Raw genomic sequence first — 17,878 nt, forward strand, 5'->3', positions numbered from 1 at the left:
ACGGCTATTAGCCCACGCTATTAAAACCACAATCGATCTTCAGATGCTACTGTATAAAACAAATGGGATGAGTTCTCATTAGTTCTTTCACCTATTAGGTGAGTGCGCCCCAAGTGATATATATCACTTGTACCATGGCTGCTTGGGATTTTGCTGACATATACACCCGCAGCCCTCGGGCCTGCGGACCTCGCGCTTTGGGTGTATATATCAGCAAAATCCCTCGCAGCCATGGTATAACTATTACATAAACTAACTTCTGATATTTTATTTCCATAAGTAGAAACTATGAGGACTTTATGCCTCCAGTCTCCTGGATGAGTTCACCGATGTGATCACAAGGACGCCATCTAAACTGAAATCTCGACAGTCATTCCCCAAGGATACTGAATATACCTTGGGTCTGTAACCATTTAGTCTAGTAGAGTCGATGCCGCTGAACCATATTATTCAAATACAGCTGCTAACTAATACCATTAATAATTCATCAGCACCACTTTATGGTGGCCGTGTTGGTGGAATTGACCTGACAAGTTATCATGACAGTATTGTAGTAACTGTGATCTAAGATTAAAGTTTACAATTTAACAATATAAATTAAGGTATTCCTATATCATGTAGACAAGGTGTGACAGGGGTGTGCCTTTAGTAGGGTTTCCATGGGTTTCAGGAAACCCCTAGTGAAATTGTCAGTAGCAAGCAAAGCCTAGGCCATTGTGTTGCTGCTGATATGTTGGCAAACAAAAATCAGCACAAAATGTACATTGTTACAGCAGCAGATCTAATGGTGAGGGAGGGGGTAGCCTAAATGAAATGCTCTAATAGAACAGTCACCATATGTAACTCTTAAAATTTTTGTTTGAACATAAAAACTTTTGCATCTACAGCACTATCCCATGGGCATGCTTAGCCTACTAGCTATCTCATGGGCATGCTTAGCCTACTAGGAGTGTACACTATCCCATGGGCATGCTTAGCCTACTAGGAGTGTACACTATCCCATGGGCATGCTTAGCCTACTAGGAGTGTACACTATCCCATGGGCATGCTTAGCCTACTAGGAGTGTACACTATCCCATGGGCATGCTTAGCCTACTAGGAGTGTACACTATCCCATGGGCATGCTTAGCCTACTAGGAGTGTACACTATCTCATGGGCATGCTTAGCCTACTAGGAGTGTACACTATCCCATGGGCATGCTTAGCCTACTAGGAGTACACTATCCCATGGGCATGCTTAGCCTACTAGGAGTGTACACTATCCCGTGGGCATGCTTAGCCTACTAGGAGTGTACACTATCCCGTGGGCATGCTTAGCCTACTAGGAGTGTACACTATCCCGTGGGCATGCTTAGCCTACTAGGAGTGTACACTATCCCGTGGGCATGCTTAGCCTACTAGGAGTGTACACTATCCCGTGGGCATGCTTAGCCTACTAGGAGTGTACACTATCCCGTGGGCATGCTTAGCCTACTAGGAGTGTACACTATCCCGTGGGCATGCTTAGCCTACTAGGAGTGTACACTATCCCGTGGGCATGCTTAGCCTACTAGGAGTGTACACTATCCCGTGGGCATGCTTAGCCTACTAGGAGTGTACACTATCCCGTGGGCATGCTTAGCCTACTAGGAGTGTACACTATCCCGTGGGCATGCTTAGCCTACTAGGAGTGTACACTATCCCGTGGGCATGCTTAGCCTACTAGGAGTGTACACTATCCCGTGGGCATGCTTAGCCTACTAGGAGTGTACACTATCCCGTGGGCATGCTTAGCCTACTAGGAGTGTACACTATCCCGTGGGCATGCTTAGCCTACTAGGAGTGTACACTATCCCGTGGGCATGCTTAGCCTACTAGGAGTGTACACTATCCCGTGGGCATGCTTAGCCTACTAGGAGTGTACACTATCCCGTGGGCATGCTTAGCCTACTAGGAGTGTACACTATCCCGTGGGCATGCTTAGCCTACTAGGAGTGTACACTATCCCGTGGGCATGCTTAGCCTACTAGGAGTGTACACTATCCCGTGGGCATGCTTAGCCTACTAGGAGTGTACACTATCCCGTGGGCATGCTTAGCCTACTAGGAGTGTACACTATCCCATGGGCATGCTTAGCCTACTAGCTATCTCATGGGCATGCTTAGCCTACTAGGAGTGTACATGTTCCTTTGTATGTAATTCTATACTTTAGGCTCTTAACTGCATGTACTCATGATTGTAACTGAAGACCAACTTTTGGTATGTAAGTATAATGATGTTAACTAGTACTCTGTAGATAATGTTATATAGCTGATTATATAATTATGTTAATACATAATGAGGAAACACAATTATAATTATCTATAATTGTTTATTTATTCTTTAAATATGTCAATTAATGATGCGAGGTATGTGGGTGTGTGTGTTAGTGTTGTAATTGTTAAACAATGACTAAATCAAAAATAGTTTTTATAGTAGCTTATTAATTATTGCATGTTAATAAATTTTTTAATCCAATACAACAATTAATAACAGTAACACACATTCTAAAATTTTTTGTAGCATAGGAAATTTGCAATGAATTTATAACATACCAGATCATAATTTTGGGAATGTCAATGTACCTTATACACAACTGTAACAGTCCATTTCAAACAGTTGTAGCTATTAAACACATTCACATTCTGGACAGGAGCTCATGAGCCGTTTCAGTGGCTCATAAGCTCCTGTTCTGAGTAATTCATGTAAACATATTGCCGGGTTATCTTACATACAAAACACTGTTTATTTTAATGACTTGTGAAGAATTTTTTGTCATGAATTGCAATATGGAAAACTACACATAAGATGAGTACCAAATACATGTGTGTGTGCCTCATACTGGTAGGTGCCTCATACTGGTAGGTGCCTCATACTGCTAGGTGCCTCATACTGGTAGGTGCCTCGTACTGGTAGGTGCCTCATACTGGTAGGTGCCTGTTGTAAAGTTTTCAAGTTATGAAATCATTGTATATAGCTATATAGGATCTAGGTGAATTGTGAAGGCATGTAGAGTTTGCTAGGCAGGTGTCTAATTATCAAGGAAAATGATCCAGTGTATTGTAGTGTCCGACAAATCAAAACATGTTGTAATCAGTTGCATTGTCTCAATCTACAATCACTTTTAGATACATTCTATATAAATGGTGAGAAATTACCAAATTTATAGGATCTTACAATGCACTTAACACAGGAAATATCTATTAGAAAAGGATGCCACTCTTACATTTCCACATCTTGCTCATTTTAGCCTCAGATCTAGAGCTTTATAGGTTGAGATCTCTGAAAGCCGGTGTATATGTAGTGACCCACCGATTATGCTGGCATAATTATGAGCATAATAGGAAGAATATTTGAGCCATACTACAAACCCTTTAGTGAATATATAAAATGTTATTGTACAAATCCTCACTAAACCTAGTTTTTGGGAAGGGAATGCTCATGTTATGTATAGTAGCTAGTACTAGTAAGTCTAAATTTCAGATGTGAAGGTCTGCAGAATAACCTCCAAACACTGGCTAAGTGGCTAACTATATTCTTGTAAAGGATGAAATCTTAGGAAACCATACCAGTGCCTCAACACTTAGTAAGAGTTGCCTCAACACTTAGTAAGAGTTGCCTCAACACTTAGTAAGAGTTGCCTCAACACTTAGTAAGAGTTGTGTACTACAGTAAAATTAACCAAGAAACTCCTCCACTATTGTTAGTTCTTAATTGATAAAATCTTTACGTATTTTCATCATGGCACTTTATGTATACTTCTCTTACTGTACCTCCTAACCACCTCGATATAGTACTGTACCTCCTGACCACCTCGATATAGTACTGTACCTCCTGATCACCTCGATATAGTACTGTACCTCCTGACCACCTCGATATAGTACTGTACCTCCTGACCACCTCGATATAGTACTGTACCTCCTGACCACCTCGATATAGTACTGTACCTCCTGACCACCTCGATATAGTACTGTACCTCCTGACCACCTCGATATATTACTGTACCTCCTGACCACCTCGATATAGTACTGTACCTCCTGACCACCTCGATATAGTACTGTACCTCCTGACCACCTCGATATAGTACTGTACCTCCTGACCACCTCGATATAGTACTGTACCTCCTGACCACCTCGATATAGTACTGTACCTCCTGACCACCTCGATATAGTACTGTACCTCCTGACCACCTCGATATAGTACTGTACCTCCTGACCACCTCGATATAGTACTGTACCTCCTGACCACCTCGATATAGTACTGTACCTCCTGACCACCTCGATATAGTACTGTACCTCCTGACCACCTCGATATAGTACTGTACCTCCTGACCACCTTGATATAGTACTGTACCTCCTGACCACCTTGATATAGTACTGTACCTCCTGACCACCTTGATATAGTACTGTACCTCCTGACCACCTTGATATAGTACTGTACCTCCTGACCACCTTGATATAGTACTGTACCTCCTGACCACCTTGATATAGTACTGTACCTCCTGACCACCTTGATATAGTACTGTACCTCCTGACCACCTTGATATAATACTCTACACTTATCTCAGCACTTATTACTGGTGTAAGTAGGCAGCTATTATCTGTCCTCCAGAATTGGTGTCTGTAACTAACTAGTCATGTACTTTCAAATCAATAAATTTTATTCAGTTGCCAAGGAACCTGCTTATGTGTACCATACTGGGCAAACTGATAAAAGTAAATTATGGTGATTGTAAATTGTGCAAACCAGCATGAAGGATGCAAATACCAGCACTAAGTTAACCCAGAAAACACCACTACACATTTAATAATAGCTGTAGCCTTTGGACATTAAGTAAATAGAGAGGTTGCTAAGGGTAACCTGTTAACAGTCACCTGTAACTTATCAGTGCAGGTAACTCCAATTTCCCAGCTAGGTAAATAATTATGGTACTTGCATTGACTGTCGACGAAACCATTTTATTATGGGTTTTATCTTCCTTAACTTAATACTTTATAATACAATTTATATATACCTTTTCGAAAGGTCTATATAGCTGCTTAATTACAATATGTGACCCAGTCTGGGAAAACCAGTCTTATTGCCTATGTTAGCAGATTCGATTTTCACCAAGAACACAAAGCTACATGAATAAACTATCTAATTTCAAAATCAGCTAGACTTGAGTGGTCTGGTTTTGTTAGCTGCTTTTCCCAAGGTGACCTGTACATGCAGTGTGGGGTCTTAATGGAACTCTGGTCAACCTGTGGATGGCTGTATGTGGCTGTACAGTTCCGTGGTGTTGAATAAACACCTCTACCTTTCATTTTATATAGCCAGTTTTGAGGCCTGCATGGTCCATAACTTGGCCTAATTCATCCTACACCTTGATTGATTGATTGATTTATTATCCCCTTCATAATCGGCATAAGCCGTTCTTCCTTACCAGAGCTAAAACACATACGTACAGCACAAACAGATACAAAAACAAGACTATACACATATACACTAATTACTAACATACATCATTACTTAAATACATAGATTTAACACAATCAACAAGTTCAGGATAAGTCATTACAGGAGGAAATGATATCTTTGAAGTAACATCATTCCACCAAGTGCTAGCACTAGATTGAAAATACTTCATAGTCCTCAATAGATGATAATTAGATAGGTTGACAAAGTGATCACTACAATGTGTAGCATATGAATGCTGGTGGCCAAAAATTATAGGGGGTCTAAGGATAATGTCTCTTGTTGTTGGTAATAACGTGACATAGCAGCTATAAACTGTAATTGCACCATGTGTGAAACAGGTAGCCAGTTTAATTCCCTATGATGTGAAGTCACATGATCAAACTTACATAATGACATGGCGATTCAGATGACACGATTTTAATTTGTTGTTATTGAACATGAGCAATCTGATCTTTTCTAAAAGGTGTATCCCCACACTGATGAAGCATATGTTGCTCTAGAAAAGATCGATGACTAAGATAACAGTTTCAAGATTGAGAATGTTAAAGATTTACAGTGAGTACTTAATAAATGTAGATAATATGCTACTCGTTTGCAATCATCATAGACTCGGTGATCCCATTGTAACTTCTTGTCAAAAATTATTCCCAAGTATTTTTGGTGGTAAACCTCCTGTAAATTAATACCACTCATAAAAATAGCAGGGCAGGAAATATTCTGTGATGTTTTAGGTGTGAACCACATAACACTAGATTGTTGATATTAAGCTTCATTTGACTTGAAGATATCCGGTAATGCCAGATCATGAGACAATTGCTTTTTCACAGTGTCAATATCAGAACCAGAGCAAATTAGGGCGGTGTTATCTGCAAACTGTAACAAACTTCACTACAGATGGCATTGCATTGACAAAAACAAGAAATAACAATGGTGACCGTCCCAGAGCACTGTTTTGCAGGATCCCAACCCTTACAGCTGTCTAAGAAGGTACTTTACCATTGAGTTTAACCCGTTGAAGGTGATTGGAAAGATAGTTCATGAACCATTTAAGCTCATTTCCAAGCACATCCAGCTTGCTAAGGTACTGTAGGGCTGGGGGATAGTATGTGCATATTGGAATATCGGGATAGTATCACTATCGGTATCGCCTATATCGCTTGAAAATTTACTATCGGACAGTAATTAACAAGTAAAATACGGAGAAATATCTGCAAAATACTGTAAAATAATAACTTTTTGGAACAAGAATCAGCCTAAAAGGCTGTTTAATATCTTATGTAAAATACATGCATAGGTACATCCCTCCTTACAACTCTCTTTGAAGGCAACTAATAGGAAATAGGTGAACTATCACTATCGTTTTACTATCGTCTATCGTGAACAGTGTCTTGATATCGTTTGGACAGTGAAAATTTCACTATCGCTCAGCCCTATAAGGTAGTGCAGTAAAACTAAGTGATCTAAAGAGTCCAAAAGCTTTGCAAAGTTCTAAAAAGGCTGTGCAAACCATTTTCCCACAATTCAAAGCATTCACAGTAGTATCACAGCATAAAGAAGGATCTGTTCTGTTGACTTACCTTGACGATATGCATCTTGAAAGGGACTTAAATGTTAATTTGTTTCAAGGTATCGATCTAGCTGATTAGCTAGCTACAATTTTTCCAAAGTTTTAGCGATTACTGAAACTACTGAAATTGGGTGATAGTTGGAAGGATCATCTTGAGGCCCTGCCTTATGCACAGCAGTAACATTACACTGCTTCCGTTCTAATGGAACATAGCCACTTTGTATAGAGATATTATGGAGCTTTGTCAATGTTTCTGCAATCTCAGATGCAACCTCCCTGAGAAATCTACTAGAAAGACCATCAGAGCCAGTAGACTTTTGGTTGTTCAGATGTTGCTGTATTTGTTGAGGATAAATAGGTGTGAAATAAAAGAAGGAGTCAGATGGAGTCAGCTTCTACCATAAAAGAAGGAGTCAGCTTCAACCATTGGCAAGCTGCAACACACTAAATATTTAAAACTGCATTTCTTGATACTTTTAAATAGGCAATAAGACTGGTTTTCCCAGACTGGGTCACATATATACTTTGTCATGACATTAGCAGGATCTCAAGTTATGGTGTAAGAACGATAGAGTTGCACTGGCTTTTGACAGTAAAATATATAATATGCATCACATACATGCATGATGGCAAAAAGTGATCTTGTATGTTAAAGCCACAGTAGGCAGTATACTAGGTATTTTGGGTAGTATTAAATTCATGGATATAGCTACTGGTCATTGCTATTGCACATAAGAGGTTCCTTAGCATGTGAATAAAAATTTATTAAATTTGAAAGTTCATGATTAGTTAGTTACAGACACTAGTTCTGGAGGACAGATAATACCAGTAGCTGCCTACTTGTACCAGCAATAAGTGTTGAGATAAGTGTAGAACATTATATAAAGATGGTTAGGAGGTACAGTAAGAGAGGTATTGTATACACAGTTGGTAGCACCGTGGTGAAAATAAGGATTTTATCAATTATAGTGGAGGAGTTTCAAAGGATTACATCAGACATGTCAATGTTCACACTGGCAGAACAAGGAAATGTAATGGAACAAAGAAATGTGAAGATTAGCTATCTTTACCTATAGAGAATACTACAAATTACAGAGAATTACTTAGCCTCAGACCCTGTACAGTGCTGGACACTCTCCTCTCCTCTTGGTTTTATCCTTTGGTTATAATTGTACTGTAGTACACAACTCCTACTAAGTTTTGAGATACCAGTTTCCTAAGATTTCACCCTTTATATAACCTAGTTAGCCACATAGCCAGTGTTTGGAGACTATCCTGCAGGCCTTCACATCTGGAATTTAGATTTGCTTGTACTGTAGCTACTATACGTAACATGAATATTTCCTAACCAAAAACTAGTGAAGATTTGAACAAGAACATTTTATACATTCACTTTAGCATAGCCATGATTTAAGGATATCTATAAGTGTAGAGAGCCTTGGGCTCCATTCTGATATGGAAATTACAGACACTGTACAGTGCTGCACCAAGGCATAGACTTCCAAAATTTAGTCATGATTTTTATAATTCTATAACTCTGTAATGGAAAGTGCTATTACCATGAAATTTGGACCAGTTATACAAAATTAGGTACCTGCAATTTGAGCCAATTTTCAAGTTGTTTCAAAGTTCCCTTTATAAGTTACAGACCTATCACTTCATAAATCCTGATGTTTCATGAAGAATGCATTAAGTCAGTGACAGTTCAAGATAAACTAGATTTACAGCCTTTAATGTGTTCACCTATGGTACTGTGAAAAAGTTACAGAGCATTTTCTTGATTGCTGCTTTAGAATGAGTTATACAAGCAAATAACTGAAAAACTTAAAAATGCATCAACTACTGCACACTTGCAGGGATCCAAATTCTTTTCACAGAATAGAATATATATTCTATATGTACAAAAGTTACACAGCCATTTTAGCATAGCTTACTTGGTTGGGCAAATACTGTTCAATCTTTGCAGGCATGTAGAAACTTTTACTTTAAAATCTTGTAAAATTGATTTAAAATATGTGATAATTTAAGTTAATTGGCCTAAATTTCATAGGTGTGAGAGGTGGTAAGAAGTTCCATGAAAAATATTTTTAATGCTTTGGAAGTTTATGCCTTGACACACCGTATTTTTTGGAGACTGAACAGTGTTAAATAAGTTATTTTTAGGCACTATAATAATATTAGTCTCTTAACTTTCTTAAAAACATTTTGATTTTTCAATCCTCTTTGAGTTCATAATTATATCACTGCTTTTTAACAGAAATGGTAGCTAATGTACCATGCAGTAAGCAAAATAAACACCAACAATAAATAAATGTGCACACACTACTGTGTAGAATGCTTGCTGTCCATACATATATCAGTCAAAGTTTGGTGCTATGTCCATAGCTCAAAAACATTTCTATCACCAGATGTCTAATGCACTGCATGGTGGAGCAACATGTTACTTGATTATTTTGGTTTTTAGTGTTATGGTATTAGGGAATAATTCCTCTAATATTAGGCCATGCAAAGTTAATTGTATGTTTCTGGTCCTACCAATTCCCCAAAATTGACCAGGCCACGGAGACCATAAGAGTCTAGCAGAGACTGTGAGAGACTACTATAAGCGTGCACTAGATACTTGTATATAACATTTTAAACTATAAAGTGTAATTGTATTTCTATATATTTCCTTTATATTTGGTGCTGTACAACACCAAGTCACAACCAATCCGTGGTGGTCGATAAGTAAAAGTTGCTAGTTAAGACACTAGTGGAGTTTATATTGTTGTAATTTGTTACTTGTACCTAGTCAAGTATTTCCTGATGTAAAACTAATAGTTACTAACATTAAAGGAATTGTTTGGCAATTTTAAACACTTTATCAGAAACATAATGTCTGAGATGTCTAGAAAATACATAAGTGGCAAAATCTTGAGAGTCATTAATTGATGTTTATAATCAATAGTATAGTCATTAAGAATATATTTTGTTGCTCTACGTTGAAGTCGCTCCAGTGTTTTAATGTCTTTCAATAAGTTGGGTTTCCATAGTACAGAACCAAACAAAAACTGACTTCTGACATACTAAATTTGTTCTCATAGTAACTTTGTAGTGTTAGCAGTTGTTACCATGACTACCATTGCTAGGAGAGAGTGACACTGAAACATGGTATGAAAGTACAAAAATAAGTGATATCTAATTTTAAAAAAGCCAGGGTGAAAAAATGTGAAATCAAAGGTGGTGGCCAAGAAATGGGTTGATGGCAAAAATTTTAACAACAATTCAGGTGAATTTGGTGCTGAATCCTAGTGAAACTTGAAGGAGGCTACACAAATTCACCTAAATTGCCATTAATCTACCATCACAGCCATTTCTTGGCCGCCACCTTTGATTTCACATTTTTTCACCCTGGCTTTTCTGGAGGCCGCACCCTTTTTTTACAGCTTGGCTGTTTTTGATTAGATATAGCATATAGTGGAAGGATTCATTGTACATATGTCTTACCTGAATGACAACAATTTTGCAAAAAGTACCACCACATTCAATCTTGTAGCACCTATTTTCCAAAAAATTTCTAGAGGGCATGTCCCCAGGTCTCCTTAAAAGGCACACTGTTGTAATCACTGCAACCATGAACAGGTTCCACAGCTCAAATAATTTTGCCCCCCCCCCCAACTTTTTTCACCTTCCTCCACCTCTGGGGGTGGCACATACCATTGTGGAATCCTGATACAGTACATCGTGTGAATAAATCTTACTACAGTTTAAAGCTTACCTGTTAGAAACTGTTGAATTTCTTTAAATTCATTATGCTGTTTGTATTAACTGCCTATGATCTTAAAAATTGTACACAATTTCACTGTGTACTGTTTAAATAATTCATACAAAGTTGCACATATGTGACGATATTGATGATGTAATGCTATAACATTATGATAGTTATCACAATCCTGTTAGTAGCAAAATGACACAGTTGCTCAGCCCTACATATTATCAAGAGTACATAATATTAATATATACTCTTGATATTATTGTTATGACCTGAAACACAGTAAGATAGTGAAATACAAAAATATACTAAAAATCACAACACTAATGGTGTACAGCAGCACTCCAGTAGTAGTTGTAGACTTGTCAGGAGATGTGTGCCCACATTGCCTGGGGATACCCCTACATTATCATCTGGTGGGGTATGTCATGTTATCAGCTCTGGTTCACATGTGACCCATCCATCCTATACAATGACCACCATGTTGTCATTACAACATGTTTCAACCTTACTAACATGACGGCAATGACAAAGGGACCTTCCTTCTTTCCATGTGTCACCCACTTCTAGCCTACTGTTACCATGGAGACATACCCACCGTTCACATGACATGCTGTACTGCTCCATCTTAGCTACCTGCAGATGTGGGTTACCATGGTAACCATGGTAACTGATTGAATTACATACCTTCATTGCTAGTACTCCAAATGATTGTTTGATCATGTCAAGTTCTTGTTCTAATTGTTTAACACGGCAGTCCAGTGTCCTACCTAGCACAACACACTCATTGCAAATATCCTATATGGTGCACACCATATTCTATATAAATCACCTTTATCACACTTCATATCAACAAGGTGGATTAGTTGGTTGCCATTCCAACACTTGATACCATGACGACGTCTTGCCCACTCAATTAATGAGGAATCCTCACAAGTACAACTAGTCAACTCCAACTGGCTACAATGTTACCATGACAACACACAATATAAGTTATATAACATGACCTGACTTGGTATAGGTCTATACCATTTCTATTACACTAGGAGTGCATCAATTAATCCTATGGACAAGGGAGCATGTAACTTGGTAAACAGTGAAATTTAAACATGGTTGCTGTGTACTATAAAAAGACGGCAGAAAGGCAACACAGGCCCATAGTAAGACAATCTTTCTACACTGATTTGTTAGTGACACAAACTTACTCTGGTTGACAACTATTGCAAGCTTCACTCAACAGCTTTCCTACGTATTCACAAAAATGAAGCAGGCTAGAGCCTCACCTTGTTGCATGCAAGTGTGATGTAATTACAGTACTATATATTAGAGATCATGGAGGTTTGGGCTTTTCTGGCCAAAAATATCACCCTAAAACCAGCTACCTCACAATACCTTCATGGTGCCTTGGCAGTCTTGGTTGGTATAACAAAGCCCAAAAAGTGCCATCAGTATGACCTGAAATGCTACCAAAATGTTGCTACAATTTTTTAAATCCTTCAAAGATGGAATTTTGAATATGAAATAATGCGTAAGTGTGTACTGTAGGCAGAGCGTCAGGCTTCTATTACTGCACAACGGGATATTCTTATACATGAAACAAAACTTTATTTCAAGCACTACAGGAACATGTAAACAGTTTTACACAACACTAAAGAGTACTTTTGATACGAAGCAATGAACAGCAGACATTGTCTTTACCAGAACTAGATGGTGTTTTAATTGAGATAAGCGTCCATTTAAAAATCACGTGATCTTTTGTATACCACTCGATTCAGTAGCACACGAGAATTCTAATGGCGCTTAGTTTAAGGCCATAGTGTGAAGATATGCCTTGATTAGTAAACCAGTGTACACCCGTAGCGGATATTTGATGAAGAAGGCTCTTTTTCCAAGTGGTGTGATGAATGGCGTTTTACTCAAATTCTTCGATGCTTGGTGCCATTTTATCGAGAAGTTCATGGTAAGTAACGTGGTGGCTGTGGGATCTTTCTGTTGTTAATACCTGAGAAGTTATTTGAGTTTGTACAGAGGCATGTGTCAAAGCCTAAATATAGGCTTACGGTTGTTAAAGGGTTAATTAATTATTTGGTGGAGCTGCCTGATTCCTTCAGACAAGTGTAACTCAATAACAGCTAAGGCTGTGGGCTTGATTTTGACGTCACTTGCCTTTTGGCATACCGCAGTAGTAGCAGCAGTGTGTACAATGTATGCTTTATGGACTTGTGTCCTCTTTGTATCCTATTTATCTTTGCTGCCAGCGCAAGATGTTGATTTGCAGGAACACTACATGATGGCTTCCCAAGTTATCTATTGTGACTGGGTTGATCAGTGTTCTTTATTTGTAACGTTGTGTAACAGGCTGAACATAGCTGAAAGCAAAGCACAATGGCAAGAGTTAACAATAAGAGAGGAGAGTGTCTAATGCTGTATAGTCCTGTAGTAGATGATTGTGCGGAAGTTAAACGGCTTCTTTTCCGTGTAATGTATAGGCTTCTAGTATTTGTTCGTTTCCTTACTGCAATTAGTTTAGCCGCACCATGATGAATCCTCAAGAATATTTGAAGACTGAACCAAACACTGAGCTGGTATGTACAGGGAACAGTGCTCCTTCAATTGAAGAATGCTCAAAGGTAGGGTAACATGGCGACGCAATGAAAATTCAAAGCGATACTCCGCCTTTGGTTCAGTGTCATTGGTTTCTCAAACATGCCCCCCAGAGTAATCTACAAGATTAACAGCCACACTTCTTTACACAACAGAGCGATGCTCTTCATGGTAAACTTGAACATCGAGTTGAACGTACGCCCTTGTGGCTGGGATAGCCTTTGTGGTTAAATGCAAAAATATACTAGCCAGTCTGTAGATTACGCGGAAAGGAAGCCGTTTAACTTCTGCGCAATCATCTATTACAGGACTATATGGCCTTAGACACTCTCCTCTCTTATTATTAACTCTTGGTAATGGCCACTTCATTATATCAGTAATTGATAGTTGGCAGACAAAAACAATAAGCTTGGCACTATTCTCTCTTCTAATGTGGACTTTATAAATTTCACACGACTTAAAAATTCATTGCACTGGTTTGTTATCTTTTTGTAACATTACCACGACACACAGTACTGAAACTAGTGGACATTTAATCCCTTAATTCCTTGTACCTGTGATATATGTCACTAACACAAGATGTCATTTGTCTGTACTGTATGACATTGTATGCTCCCTTGTCTATAGGATTTGATACACTCATTACTATAGATACCTTAATTATCCCCCCAATATATAGTTGAGGGGGGTAGGGGGTGATCACCTGATCACCCCTTGACAAACTCTCTCCACCTCCCCTTAAATTTTAGCAAAAGTGTAAATGAAAGTCTGAGATATACTGTCGTCCCTTACTCTCATAAAACCTTATTTTGCCCCCTCTTGAGTCACTTCCTAAATGAAGGGCTGGATATCAACAAGATGATGCTACTTTGTACCCATTATCGGATCAGCTAAAATATCGGCCACAGATATGGGACCAATAACGGTATCAGTACAGAACAGGCATGGGGTGAACAATAAGTCACTGGTACTAAACAGCTCCAAGGATAACATGGAAAACAAAAGTATAATCCATTTATGAACAAACTATTGCTACTGTATAAACATCGGTAGCAATATTAGTCCTGGAACCATTTTCCAAGCATGGGGCCAAGTACATTTACGAGTACTTAAGTACAGTACAAGTACTCCAAGTATGTACTTGATAATACTTAAGTACAAATACTCGTGTACTTAAGTAAAGTACAAGTACTTTCAAATCTGTACTGTACTTGGCTCTACAGCAAGTGCTACGCTACAAGAAGCCATACAAATACACATGAATTTTTATTGTTAGAAGTTTATCACAGTTTTTGGCACCTTCAGAGCATTATAAAACAGTCACAAGATAACTAAGGAAACTTGCTGTACCAGCCTTCTTCACAAGTGCAGAGTAATGTAAAGTAATCAATAAAATATTTGTGGCTATCTAATTCTAATTGTCTGGATTGTGCAATAGAAGCCAAACCACTACTACATGAATACATGTTACTACAAGAGGCACACAAGTGATGACTTGTTTATTGTGATGGTCTGCTGTGCTAAAGGAAGGTGAATACACTTAAAATGTGTAATGCAAATATTAGCGGATTACAGTATCAGTTATCAGCTTCTTTTGGTGACATCAATATTGGATATGAGTAAATGCCAAAAACCCATATCGGTACACCTCTAGATGCTACAGTTTAGTTTGGGCTTGGCTTGTGCTCACCACTAACCAGTGCACATTATATAACTGTTATGTACCACTCACGCTAAAGGTGGGGAGAGTCTTATAGGACAGCAGCTACACCTCTTATACAGGCCAGGTTTATTGGTCTGCAGCAGTACCTTACAGAAATTACAACACTGGCAGTGCCTTTGAACTCTACAAGCAGATGGTGCATATCGTATCGTGATATTGTGACATAACCCTTGGTGACAAAAATATTATGATACAAACTTTGTTATATTGTGGCAGCATTATTTGATATTGAAATTTGAAAACATGTTCATAGTGCCATGCTTGTTCCTATATATATGCCACACACTGAGGCGATACAAAACACAGCAATTACACTCTGGACAACACATTCTGTATGAGGGAGGTGTAATAAGCTTGTTTCTACATAACATTACATTTCTTGTATACAAGCAGTTGTCAATGAGTTGTTCGTTAGACTTTGAGACACAGGGCTCTTTGAATTTAGTAAATTGGAAGGCCCTGTAGCAGTGCCTTCGCTTCACCCAGGTGCCACAACATAAAGCTCTCAGCTGTGTTTAGAAGTCTAACTACTATTTAGTGTCACTGACAGTGAAGGGACAAACTATTCTAAGCAAAAGACAAATCGAGATGAAAATTAAACCACATGCACATTTCATATGGCACATAGCTAATACATTTGATATGCCATTGGTAGGGCCTACAAAATGAGTAGGTGTCATGTTAGTGGTAGCAAAACAACACTTGTTTAAATATTGAGTCTAAAATCATTACTAGAAATTCAATGCATGGATCAGAAGCCCTCTTCATCACTATGGTGTTTCCACGTTAACACAATGTAAGTCCGGCATCTAGTAGAGCCCAGACAGTTATTTCTTAGAACACATGAGATGCATGTGATCATGTGATCATGGTTAATGAGAGTGTTAGTAGTTCTCCACACAAAAACAGCCAAGCTGTGAAAAAATGGTGTGGCCTTAGAAAACCTGGATGAAAAAGTTGTGAAATCAAAGGTGGCGGCCAAGAAATGGGCTGCAATGATGTTAATAAATTTTAACGATGCACACAGCCATTATTAGCATTAACATTATTGCAGCCATTTCTTGGCCGCCACCTTTGATTTCACAACTTTTTCATCCAGGTTTTCTAAGGCCACACCATTTTTTCACAGCTTGGCTGTTTTTGTGTGGATTTCACTTCTTTTTGTACTTTATAAGCCTATGGCTGACTTTGAGGTTTGTTTTTACTCACATTTCTTCTTTTCTATGTAGATACAATGATGATTATTGAAGACAGACTTATAAATGTATTTCATTGCATGATTTAATTCAATATTTGATAATATCATTGTAATACTCTAATAGAGTGCACATTTTTTGAGGACTTCTAATAGAACATACATAGAATGTTCTAGTACTTCTATTGGTAGATCTATGAAATTACAAACGTTTAATTATAAACTAGCAGAAATTGATCAGTCAAGGTAGCAGTGGTTCAGTGGTTAAGGATGCAGGTTTTAAGTATGGAGGTCCCTGGTTCGAACTCTGGTAAGGCTTTCTTTTCCAACATTTTTGTGGTGACTGCTCTATTAGAGTATCTCAATCTCATGATTTTACACTTGTTTGGTTTTTGCTATATAACTTTGTCGTTGTAACTCTATTGCTATTCAAACTATCAAAAGGCACTACTACAATGATCAGCCTATCTACACACCAATTTTCAAGTTATTCCTATACTCAGTTTACCCTGTAGCCATGACAGAAGTTTGATCTTTTTTTATGTGAATAAATGCTCATAACTCCTTGGATATTCCTCAGATTCACAGCAAACTTGGTAGGTGAATCCACCATTACACACTCCTCATTTGTGCCAAAGATCAAGGCAATCGAGTTACAAGTTAGCAATTTTTGCAAAGTGTGTGAAAATAAATTGAAGCCCGTACGGCATAAGAAAAAAAAAACGAAGAAATTAAAATGAAACTTTGAACGTGCATATCTCGCAAATGGCTGTTGCAAATTTAATCAAATTAGCTGTGTGGCCTACTCTACCTGGCAGAGAGCTATAGGGTGAAGCTCTATCCAGTATAGTGTCTGGTGTTAGAATTATAGTCTATATTTTAGCACCGCGGTGTTTAAACAGATCACACAGTATGGTAGTACTGTATATTAGAGTTTTGGGCTTTCTTGTCCTTCAAAATCACCTGAAAAACAGCCACAATTTTCTTTCAACAAAGCTTGACAGTATTGGTTAAGCATAACCAAGCCCAAAAATGTCTTCAGAGTGATCCCAAATCTTTCCAACTAGTTTTTAATAGAATTTTAAAAATTTCCTATTTCACTAAATTGTCTACTAACTAACTAACTGATGCTTGCATAACTTAATTAAGTATAAGGCTACGGACTTGATTTTTTTCATTGTTCAACGTCACTCCATCCCAACACAGTACAGTACGTACAATACACACATCACGGACTGGTCCCAGCACTTTTTGCTGACAACGTAGGAACATTTCCCATACTGTTCTTCATGTGTATCACTGTGTAACGGCTGTAATATAGCTGAAGACATTTCTAATAATTTTTCCTGTATTAGATAAAGTACCCAGCGTATAATTTAGTTCATGTGTTATCCCCTAGAGCTGTGTAACACCAGAAAGTTAGTACACTCAAAGAAAGGATGGACCACCTGGATGGCTGACCACTCTACAGTAAAGACTCACATTCTGGCATCAGCTACTCTAATAGGTGCTTAGTATTGTCACCTGAGCATGTCATGGTTGCCATAGTGTTAATATCAA

At 38.3% G+C, this 17,878-nt stretch overlaps 1 protein-coding gene across 5 annotated transcripts in view; it reads right to left on the minus strand.

Annotated features, from left to right (window-relative positions):
- Nucleotides 1-11,074: 11,074 nt before the first annotated feature.
- Nucleotides 11,075-17,878, minus strand: part of LOC136259082 (leucine-rich repeat-containing protein 15-like) — a 37,274-nt gene continuing 30,470 nt past the window's right edge. For 4 of the 5 annotated variants that reach the window (XM_066052508.1, XM_066052507.1, XM_066052506.1 and 1 more), the window contains 4 exons: nucleotides 11,629-11,756; nucleotides 11,484-11,566; nucleotides 11,313-11,432; nucleotides 11,075-11,261 (listed from right to left, as the gene is read on the minus strand). In XM_066052508.1, the coding sequence (XP_065908580.1) occupies nucleotides 11,223-11,261; nucleotides 11,313-11,432; nucleotides 11,484-11,566; nucleotides 11,629-11,756 (370 nt within the window). In that variant the 3' untranslated portion in view covers nucleotides 11,075-11,222. Of the gene's footprint in view, nucleotides 11,262-11,312; nucleotides 11,433-11,483; nucleotides 11,567-11,628; nucleotides 11,757-17,878 lie in introns of those variants that run through there. The other variant, XR_010703177.1, reaches the window with a different exon arrangement.

The sequence above is a fragment of the Dysidea avara genome, chromosome 6 (assembly GCF_963678975.1).
Source record: "Dysidea avara chromosome 6, odDysAvar1.4, whole genome shotgun sequence".
NCBI lineage: Eukaryota > Metazoa > Porifera > Demospongiae > Dictyoceratida > Dysideidae > Dysidea > Dysidea avara.